The following is an 11,353-nucleotide window of genomic DNA, read 5'->3' as shown; positions in this document are numbered from 1 at the left end:
TGCCGTGTCTTGTGCATTACAAAAGCGTTGTGAGGAAAGATTTTTTTGGAAATCTACCCGGTGTAGTTGGAGTGTATGTATATATATAAATATAAATATAAATATAAATAAGGCACGCGCAATGAGGAAAAAAGATCCGTTGTGTATCTATTTTTGCGCTTCAATGCAATCCCGATAATAATATTCAAAAATTTGGTTTTTCATTTTCGTTTGCTCTTGCTACGTAGAACGCGGCATGAAATTAATTATATACACCAAAAATTGTTTGTATATAAACTTACATATTGCATTTTATGACAATATCTTTTTTACGATGCTAATGCATACCTTGTTGTTTACCTTGACTAAAACTAGTCGTATAGCGAAGATGTATATATATATATATAGAGAGAGAGAGAGAGAGATGACGAGTGCATAAAGTATTACAATACTTCATAGGCACGGTGAACCATGGAGAGAATTTCGTACGAGAGTACAGAAACCTGTTCTACAACCGCAGACGGTGAGGAAATACATAACACCTATTGAGATGGTTACGTCTGACTTTATACAAAGGTGATTTGTGTACCGTTCGTGTCATTGTATTTCGAAGATATTTCAATTGCGCTTGAACTATTTTTTTTTTTTTTTTAATAAAAATAATGACGTAAGTAAGAATTTTATACGAATATTTATATGATGTTATATTAAAGTGAACGTTAAAATTACGTGATTGATTCATTGTTTTCAGAATTCAAGAGATCAAAGGAGAGGACGGAGAGGTGCCAGGAGACTTTGATAATGAAATACATAAATGGGCTTTAGAGTGTTGGTACAATAATTTCTAATTGAAATGAATCTTATAAATTCTATTATTCCTAATTCTTTTTTTTTTCTTTTCCACAATGAAAAATTTTATATCTATTCTAATTTTTTGTTAAATTGTACAATTCTAATTTAATTTTTTTCTTTCTTTCTTTCTTCTCCACAAATATTTTACATTTATTTTAATATTTTGTTAAATTGTACAGGTATAGGGCGCGTTGCTCTTGATGTGAGATTAGGATGCTTATCGAGTAATCTGACGTTGGATTCGGAGCCCCAAAAGATCATCGATGCGGCAAAGTTTGCTTTGAGGAACGTAGCTATACTGGAATTAAAAGCTCCTTACTGGAGATACGTGCCAACCCTTCTCTGGTCAAGATACGTACGAAACATGGATTACTTCATCGAGTAAGCTTAAGTTTCAAATTTAACTCGAATTTAAGTATCTCCCATTACGAATTCTGAATTCATAATTTATAATTATAATTTTTCTTCTATTTAAAATATTCTATTAAAAAATTATATACACAAAATTATTCGATATAAAAATTCTTAATATTTTTAAATTGTGAAGAATGAATATCCTTTTTTTCCTTTTTTCCAGAGTATGTATGAAATACATCGACGCAGCGATGGAGAGATTGAAAACGAAAAAAGCTGTTGACGAGTATGATTTGTCTTTAATGGAAAGAATTCTAGCCAAAGAAAGTGATCCTAAAATAGCTTATATACTCGCCTTAGATTTGATCTTGGTTGGGATAGACACAGTGAGCGAAGAAAATTATTAATTTTTCATTACATTGCACTATACGATATAATTAATTTGTTCATTTATTTAAATGTTAATACTTTATTATAGATTTCCATGGCCGTTTGTTCAATATTGTATCAACTGGCAATCAGACCAGAGGAACAAGAAAAAATTTATCAGGAACTTGTGGAAATTCTTCCTGATCCATCTGTACCCCTTAATATGAATCATCTGGATAAAGCTATTTACATGAAAGCTTTTATTCGTGAAGTTTTTCGGTACTATTGATCATCATTATAAAAATAACATATTAAATAGTCGCGTCTTTGTCAAAATTAATTATATATTATTTAAAATACAGTTTTCTCATCAAATGTGAATTTCTATTCGTTTTAGAGTATATTCTACGGTAATTGGAAACGGTAGAACATTGCAAAATGATACGATAATTTGCGGTTATAAAGTACCAAAAGGAGTGAGTATTTTCAATTAAAAATCTTTGAAAAAAAAAGATATATTTGTGGCATTACAATGTTTTAAATGCATCTATAATCCTATCGATAGTTTTTATATTTGTATTTTGTTTATTTTTTATTATTATTTATTACAGGTACAAGTAGTGTTTCCAACCGTGGTAACGGGAAATATGGAAAAATATGTAACGGATGCAAAAATGTTTAAGCCAATGCGATGGCTGAAAGAATCTAAGACTTTACATCCTTTTGCATCACTACCTTATGGTCATGGTGCACGTATGTGCTTGGGTAGGAGATTTGCCGATTTAGAAATACAAGTTCTACTCGCAAAGGTAAATATTAAAAAATCTCTTTAATTTTTATAAAAAATATATATATATATAGTAGAATAAATATAAAAATATAATAAAAATTATAATAAAATAGGAAATTATATTATTACTATTTAATGGAATATGAAATGTATATTAACATTGTTTCTTTTCAGCTGATAAGATCTTATAAATTGGAATACCATCATAAACCACTTAAATATAAAGTTACATTTATGTATGCACCTGACGGGGAATTAAAATTTAAAGTGCTTCCAAGATAGTCATCAAATCGTTAAAATAGATATAATAGAGATAAAATTACAAAATTTCTTTTATATTAATATTTATTATTATTAACGTATTACTATTAATTTTTGTATATTAATATTTGTATATAAATTGATACATTACCTATCAATAAATTTTAAATTTAAGGATCCTTTAGGCGTGTACATAGGATTTATATAATACTCTAATTTCTCATGATGATATTCAATTTTGTAACGTTGTAAAATCTGAAATAAAAAATTGTCAATAACATTATTACAAGCAAATACCCATATTACGTGCTTGATAATTAATTAAATTTTAAATTATAATATCATATAAAAATGAAATATAGAAGTCATAATATTTCTTTAAAAAAAAAGAAATGTTATTAAAAATTATTCTATGATGTTAAAAATATATTGAATACTATTAAAAATCATTCTATATTTTTTTTCTAAATAAACATTTAAAAAAACAATTTCATTTATTTTTTATAGATAATTTCTATTTTTTAAATAGCATATTTATTTGAACTATATCCTAATTTCAATAGCCAACAAAGAAATACAAATGTGAGCATAAAATGCAAGGAAATTCTAAAAATATATTTGTTACGATGTTTCAATCCAAAAATTTTTTTTTGTTCAAATTATTACCAGAAAAATTATGATGCAGCTCATTATATTTATAACCATCCGCCATAAATAAAAGATAAACCTATACCGAATTTTAAATGGATACGCATGCGCATAGCTTACGATGGTTTGTGCAATCCCGCGAAGAATATAAATTGAAATATTCGATACTTTTTAATATTCCTTTTCTCTTCATAGAATCATTAAAGAGAAGAATCATAAAATAGAGAGATAATTAATTTATTATATTAGATAACTTAGATATATATAATATCTTAATATTAATTTTATTTTTATTATCTGTAAAGAAAATCTGTAAACTTAAAATTTTATGTGGAGTATTTGTCATTTATGTATAAGAAGCTTTAGTATCTATGATATAACATGTAAATATTTTTCTTGCATTATATTTTTTTTTATATCAATATGTTTATTAACATTTAGATGGAATTGAAATTTTTCACAAATAAAAATATTTTCTTATTGTTAATTCTTAATGAAACTTGAATTCTTTTAAGTTGAAATAGAAAAAGAAAAGAAAAAAGAAAAGAAGCTTATGTTCAAATCCCATACACTTCAAGTAATTCTACAGAGTACCGTGACAAAATGTAAGATAAAAGATAGGTACATCGTATAAATCCAGCTGGCCAAGTTGTTCATTGTCCATGAGCATTTACTGTAATAATAGCTTGACAAACTAACGGTAACTATACTTAAAGGTAAGCATTAACCAGGTGGTCATAAAACAATGAAACCCTACTCTTTTTTCTTTACCACTTTCAAATGAAGATTAAGTTATTTTTAATTTTAATTATATTATATTAATTAATAATATTATACTTTTTTAGTTAATAAAGGATTAAATACGTTGAAATTGAGAAATATCGCAAGTTGAGAAAAATAAATCGAAATTATGGAATGAGCAAATATAACGTATTGATAAAAATAAATAAAATAATTATCAAAACTAATTACTTTACTGATTACAACAAGCATCTCGAGCTCAGCGAAACGTCGACCAAGACACATTCTTCTTCCGTAACCGAACGGAAGTGAGGCAAAGCTATGACGCACACCGTCACTTTGAAACCATCTCTCTGGAAGGAACTTGTCGCTATGTGGAAAATACTTGTCAAGATTACTTATGACGTAATGTTGAAAGACCACTTGAACCTGTCAAGTAATTTCTATTGTTATAATATAAGTATCACAGAAAATGTTAATATGTAATAATAAAATGATATTATTATTTTATGATAAAATAAGCTCGATTAAATTTTAAATAATTGACAATAATCTTACGCCTTTTGGTACGCGATACCCTTTGATCATTGTATCTTTGGTCATGCATCGTCCATTGCCGATAACTACCGGATACATCCTGGTGAAAACAACAATTATGTAATATATTAATATACAAAGAAATGAAAGAAAATTTTATCTTAAATAATAGTTTTATCTTTAAATTATTCATGATAAATAGATGGATATGAAGAAATTAATTATTTTTAAATCTACTAATAAAATAGATTTGAGCAAATTTCTCAAAAGAATTATCCTTAGGATAAAGATGGGATAAAAATAGAAGATTAAAGATTTAAGAACGAACCTTAACGTTTCCTTAATACATGCTTTTAAATATTTCAATTTATCCAAATGTTTCCCATCGAGTTGCACATCTTTGTCCGGAAGGATGCTGCACACTTCATTGTAAGCACGATCTTGCTCATCAGGATGCAATGCTAATTGATAGAGCGTTGATGCAACTGTGCTGGACGTCTTAAAGAAAAATTTGAAATTTCAATGAATTTCCCAATATTGTTGATAAAATAAAAAAATAATATTTGAAAATATTTTTTTACAACTTCGATTCTTTGATAAGTGTTTTCTTTTATATATATATCGAATTAAAATTATTATTTAACTTACCGTATCGATACCAACTAAGAACAAATCAAGAGAAAGTATCGTAGCTAATTTCGTATCGTTTTCTAGTGCTAAAACTCTTTCCAGCAGAGACGGTTCTTTGTCAGATTTCTCTGCTTCTTTTGTCCTCGAAAGAGCTATCGTTGTATATTTAGACGTTATACTGAAAGTAAGAATAACGAATATTATTTCATTTTTTTATTTAATTTATTTTTAATTAATTTAACTTATCTTTAATTTTTTTAACTTAATCATTTGTATACATTTTATTTCAATTTACCTCAATATGGTATCGAGAGCATTCACGTATTTCAACCACGTAGGAGTATTAAATAATTTCCAGAATGGGATTTTTAATTCTAATATTCCTACGTTCTTAAAGAACGTGATAACCGCATCGATTAATTGTTGAGTTTCTATGTTAGCGTCATCGTCCAAGCAACCGAGTCGAACGTCCAATGCTACACGCGCAATAGCTATAAAAAAAAAAAAAAAAAAAAAAGAAAGAAACGCTTTGAATGACATTCGATCTTATTTGAACGAAATAATTAATAATTTTTAAATTCAACAAACCTATAATACGATAATTACACTTTTTATATTACTACATACAAACAGAGCTCTGTAATTTAATCGCGATTAAGAAACAGGAAAAGAAAGCTATGATTACAAAAAAAAACGATACAAGAAATTTAAGCGAAGAATATTTGAGAAAAAAGAATTCTAGATCATTATACCGTTATTTCCATTTTGACTGACCTAAAAAATGACAAATGAATAAATGGAATACGAGTTATCTTTCTAAATAGAAAAAGATTTGAAGACTAAAACAATTTTTGCTTATTAATATTTATGTTTTAATAGTTTTAAGTTTTTATTTCGTTATTATATCATGTATATGAAAATATATATAAAAATGTATAATTTTAATAAATATAAATATAAATATAAATTTTAATAAATGTATATTTGAATATATTTGAGATATAGATAAAGAATAGTAATAAATTTCATAAAGTGAAATTAAATAGTATTATTCATTACTCACATTCCAGTGACCATTTATGAATCTCATTTAGAAAATCATCAGGTACTTCGTCATTCTTATTACGTATTTTCTCGATCCTAAAAATTACAATTATAATTACAATTATATTTGTATCATAGCATTATATTATAAATACTGTAAAAAGTTTATGTAAATTTTATATTATCAATTATTACTATTAACTAGTTTATATTAATTTCATATTTATACTTATATTTTATATTAATTATTACTAATATTTTTTAAACATCTATTGAAAAATTTTTAGGTCAATAAGTATAATAATGTTAGTAGAAGGTATTTCAGGATGAGTTATATAACCAGACAGGAAATGACTTCACAAACGAAGATAAATCGAAAAAAAGAATACAAGTTTCCATTTCTAATCTTGTATAAAACAAATGTGAAAATTTTGTTAAATGCATTCCATGTATAAAATTAACTAATTTTAAATATTCGTGAAAAAAAATTATAAGTTTGAAAAAATCAAATCATTCGTAAAAAATATTCGTGAAGTTTTCGAATATAATTTTTTTCGAAAACAAAAATTTTATTAAACAAAAATTTTATTTCTTATATTCAAATTTATTTTTACGTGTAAAATTATTTTTCCTTCATTACATTATTTTGATAACCCTTATAAATTATATAAAATTTATAAAATAATCATTCAATTATGTTAATTAATATTTCTAAATTAGGTCAAAAAAATCATAAGAAATTTTTGAATTGAATATATTGGATACGATTATTTGAGCAAAATTGATAAAAATATACCAGAAGGGAAAAGTGAAAGGTTGAGTTCATAAAGATGATTATTCTCAAGCAAACCTTTCAAGAAACGCTAAGCTTGCCTCTTCCATAGAAGTAATGTACATTCTTGCAGTTCTCGGTTGTAACATTACTTGTTGCACTTTACTGCGGAAATTGTACCAACTCTCACCATGTCTGCAATAATAGTTTTCATTAGTATCCATATTATATTTGAAAATATTCTTTCTTCTTTTTCTTTAACAAATTTAACAATAATTAGCATTTATGTCCGATATAATTATCATTTCAGAAAAATATTACTACATGAAAAAAAAAATATACGATTACAAAAATATTCAGATAAGTAGAAAATATGAATGTAATGAGAATTTTTGTTGAAACAAAAACAAGAATGGTATTAAAAAGAGAATTAATGTAGATATAATATAGTTGTAACATTGCAAATTATCATATGGAAATAAGTAATAAAATTATGATTGCATAAGATTTATACTTCTAGCAAGTAATATGGCATGTAAAAAAACATTAAATCCATTATTTGAATGTTTCAAAATATTTCTATGTTTTAATCTTTTGATATAAGTTATATAAATAATAATTTATTATATGTGTTAATTGTGTTCTTAAAGTATTTTAATTTAATAATAATATTATTTATAATAAATTTTATTATAATATATATATATTTTATTATAATAATTTTGTAATAAATTTAATTCAATAAAAATAATTGTACATTTATTATAATTTATTATTCCGATCTTTTGTTAAGGATCTATCATTTTTTTTTTTTTTTTTGAGCTAAAAAATATATTGCCGTAAATTTTGATAAGTAAATTATGTATATAGTATATCATAAACGTTGATAGGATATTATGATAAAGTGTGTGCATAGTGTATATAAAAGTGCATATATTTTAGCAATGATATTCTAGCACGTTCGAAACACATCGCTTTAGCGCGAGTTAAATATTCATAGCAAATATTTGCTATCCTAATGGTAAATGAAAAGTTAAGCAACGCCATTAAAAGATTTGTAATTTCAATATTGACCATTATGCGTAGTTTATAATGAGATTTCAAACGTGATGTGAGAATTCATAAAAGCAAATAAAATTAAAAGGTAAAAAAAATTATTAAATTTAATAAAAATTAATTAAAATAACATAAAAATTAATTGAAATTCCAACAAAATTTTCAACACTATTTTAATAATTTTTATTATAATTAATAAATTTTGTTATAACGTAATTTATATTTATTACAAGTAGTACTTTGTATCAAATAATATTTAATAATCTAATAAAGTAATTACTATTCTACTCTATTAATTTAAAAAAAAATTTATTCAATGCTTACACAGCAATCACGCCGGCATTTTCTTTGAAGAATTCTTTTCTAAGCACATGTTTGTAGTAATTTAACGAAGGCATGGAAGGTCTGTATGGCATTCTCTCTTCTTGTCTGAAAATACGTTCGATTTCATTTGCATCATAGATGAATACCATATCTGGTCTGCCTAATAGACCTTCTATTTTTACAATATCTCCAAATTCTTTGTATAATTTTTTTGATACTTGATCCACTGCCTGTATTTTGAAATCACCTGAAATAAAATATTCTGATATATTCATATTACATATAATGGTCACGTAAAACTTTCTTTCTCCAAAATATCTACATTAATATGTGTATATGCTTATGTATTTATATGTGAACAAAGTTATATTTATATTTATAGAACAAAGTATAATTATAGTATGCATAATAAATACTACAGATATAATTCCATAAATAATTTATTCTTTATTATTTTGTTTTATTATTTTTATTAATATAATTAAAAATTAAATATTTTTTAGTATATTTTTGTGAAAAATTATTTAATTATTTGAAAATTAAATTTCATAACATAAATGTATATGTGATTATAATATACCTATAAACGGTATAAATCTCCATGTGTTGCCTAAAAGTGGAATAGGTTTAGGTCCAGGAATTTCGGAATAAGGACGACACCGTGACCAATCTTGCTCTTCAACTTCTGTTGTCAAAGTTTCTAATGTTTTTATAATATTATTTGATTGTTTGACAGTATTTTTTAACAATCTAGTGAATTTACAATTTAAAATTTGCATTTTTAGTCTGCAACATAAAAATTTCATAAGTTTATGCTATTATTATTTATTAATCTTATTAATTATTATTATTTATTATTTTTTGTATTTAATAAATATTCATGATATTTGCGATTTACTCTAAGATGTTTTTTTGCTAAAGCGGAAGTATATACGTAATATATTCTTAATCAATGCTCTGATTTTCACTTTATTCTTAGTCTAAAAATGGATCGAGAAAAATTACTAAATAGGAGTGAAATTGAATTAAAGATATTCTTATTCAGTGGAAGTTAACAATCGTAGACATTATTGTTAAATAATACAGAATTACGTATGATTCTAATGATTAATAATGAAAATTATAGATAAAAATAAGCTCTTTTAACAGTTTCTAATTTTAAAAAATATGGAAGAAAAATTGGTAAAATATAACAAATGTTATGATAAAAGAAATAGGGACATGTTATTCGTATTAATACAATGTAAATATTTAAAATATCGAAACTTGAAATAATACTGATCAATAATATCTTATCAAGAAAAGCATTTAGAATTTGCAAAATATATAATGTTATTATATTTGTAAGATATCTTTGAAAAGTCAATTTTAAAACAATAAATTCAAAACAAATCAAAAAATTTTGATATAGAAAAATATCGCATAAATCTTATTTATTAAGTTATAATCAATTGAAGTTTACGTTCTATGAAGAAGATGAAACAAAATGAGAAAAATAAAATAGGCCTCTATCTTCTATCTCCATTACACTGTGTTTATAATTTTTTATTGAATTCAATTATTAAATTGTTTATAATTTTATATAAAAATATAGATATTATATAATAAATTTTAATATTTTTGTATTCCGGATCTTGATCTTTAGAAATCTTTAGAATTTTTCAAGATATTTCACAAATATATTAATACCTTTTATACGTGTATTAATATACCCTATATATATATACGTGTATAAATATTTATATTAAAGAAACATTGAAATTATATATTTAATGTCTTTTAATAGTATTTTTGAAAAATAATTCAAAATCATATTTTTATTTATATTGCTAATAAGATAATATTCAATATTTGATTATTTTCTACGTAAAACATAAATTGCATTGTAAAAACCGCGAAAGCTCTTTCAGATGACATTTTATTAAGTACATAATTATTTCGTGCTTTCTAATAATATTGTTCATAGAACTCATTTCACGAAATAGCAAATTGTCCATATTGAATATTATAATTTTAGTAAGCAAATAAAATTTTTAAGAGAAACTATAAGAAAAAAAATATTTCGTTGCATTAATTAAATGATAAAAAGTTAATAAAAATACATAGAATAATTTTTCTTATGTTATACCAATTTTTTTATGATTAAATTTTCTTTGTGATTATTTTTACAAAATTTAATGAAAAAAATTAGATAAAAATTATAAATATACGAAGATTTAATTTTAATAAATTTCAATACTTACCGAAATAAAAATATAGTTCTTGTGGAATGAAATTTGTATTCCAGTCACAATAATAATTTTTATTTATTTTAATATTAAAAATATATTTCTTTTACTAAATTTGTTTTCCACTCACAATACTAATTTTATTTATTTGCACATTTATTTATATCAAAGATACGAGCCACATTATTATGATCAGCAAAATTATTATTTATATATATTTATTTTTTTTTAAACAGTGGTACAAAATTTATAATTATCTGCTATTATTATTTAACTTGACAATGTATATACATGTATCATGCACGACGAACCACTTTTGAATGGGAACACTTTCGTTCGAGACAAGTGCGCAACCTGCCCTTTTATTCTTCAAGAGTTTCCGTTAACTATTAAAATAGTTATTATTACCGTTATTAAATTAATGAAGTTAATTAATTATAATGAAAGATAATTTTTAAAATGATAATAAGTGAATAATAATAATAAATGATAATTCAAATTTTCACCAAATTCGTGTATGTTGTTATTTTTATTTCTATTATTTTTATATATTTATGATACAAATTATAAAATTTTTATAATACCAATTTACATTTAATTACACATAACTTTTTTATTAATTAAAAAAAAAGATTCAATATTTAAATTAATTTTTTCTCTTTCATAAAATAATTTTATTCACTTCTATTTTATTCACTATTATTCACTAATATTTTATTCATTTTGAACATCAATTATTGGAAGAATTATAATTACTATAAAATTACT

The 11,353-nt window shown here is 23.7% G+C and overlaps 2 protein-coding genes across 4 annotated transcripts in view; one reads left to right on the top strand and one right to left on the bottom strand.

The window, feature by feature from the left end:
• Positions 1-2,907, top strand: part of LOC107994078 (probable cytochrome P450 301a1, mitochondrial) — a 4,544-nt gene extending 1,637 nt beyond the window's left edge. For both annotated transcript variants that reach the window (XM_062076487.1, XM_062076488.1), the window contains 9 exons: positions 1-73; positions 439-555; positions 731-807; positions 1,011-1,212; positions 1,409-1,571; positions 1,664-1,833; positions 1,952-2,030; positions 2,166-2,363; positions 2,519-2,907. The exon at positions 1-73 is cut by the window's left edge and continues 306 nt beyond it. In XM_062076487.1, the coding sequence (XP_061932471.1) occupies positions 1-73; positions 439-555; positions 731-807; positions 1,011-1,212; positions 1,409-1,571; positions 1,664-1,833; positions 1,952-2,030; positions 2,166-2,363; positions 2,519-2,626 (1,187 nt within the window). In that variant the 3' untranslated portion in view covers positions 2,627-2,907. The remainder of the gene's footprint in view (positions 74-438; positions 556-730; positions 808-1,010; positions 1,213-1,408; positions 1,572-1,663; positions 1,834-1,951; positions 2,031-2,165; positions 2,364-2,518) is intronic.
• LOC107994177 (probable cytochrome P450 301a1, mitochondrial) lies at positions 2,365-11,198 on the bottom strand. Of its 2 annotated transcripts, XM_017050965.3 has the most exons (11): positions 10,601-11,198; positions 8,938-9,143; positions 8,358-8,604; positions 7,056-7,172; positions 6,225-6,301; positions 5,457-5,652; positions 5,180-5,339; positions 4,860-5,029; positions 4,553-4,631; positions 4,226-4,423; positions 2,365-2,860 (listed from the first exon to the last, which is right to left on the bottom strand). In XM_017050965.3, the coding sequence occupies exons 2-11, from the start codon at positions 9,134-9,136 to the stop codon at positions 2,753-2,755; spliced, it is 1,551 nt and encodes a 516-aa protein (XP_016906454.1). In that variant the 5' UTR covers positions 9,137-9,143; positions 10,601-11,198; the 3' UTR covers positions 2,365-2,752. The 2 variants fall into 2 exon arrangements, with proteins under 2 accessions (XP_016906454.1, XP_061932470.1); XM_062076486.1 differs by having other exon boundaries at positions 2,672-4,423.
• Between the last annotated feature and the right edge of the window lie 155 nt (positions 11,199-11,353).

The sequence above is a fragment of the Apis cerana genome, linkage group LG6 (genome assembly GCF_029169275.1).
Source record: "Apis cerana isolate GH-2021 linkage group LG6, AcerK_1.0, whole genome shotgun sequence".
Lineage (NCBI taxonomy): Eukaryota > Metazoa > Arthropoda > Insecta > Hymenoptera > Apidae > Apis > Apis cerana.
Note: the sequence above shows the minus strand (reverse complement) of the source record. Positions and strands in the feature narration are given on the sequence as shown.

Coding starts and splice junctions, on each gene's coding strand:
- LOC107994177 (XM_062076486.1), bottom strand. CDS start 9,136: ATGCAAATTTTAAATTGTAAATTCACTAGATTGTTAAAAAATACTGTC. Junction 5,653..6,224: donor TCATAAATGGTCACTGGAAT/GTGAGTAATGAA, acceptor TTTTTTTTATAG/CTATTGCGCGTGTAGCATTG. Junction 4,424..4,552: donor GGTATCGCGTACCAAAAGGC/GTAAGATTATTG, acceptor ATTACTTGACAG/GTTCAAGTGGTCTTTCAACA.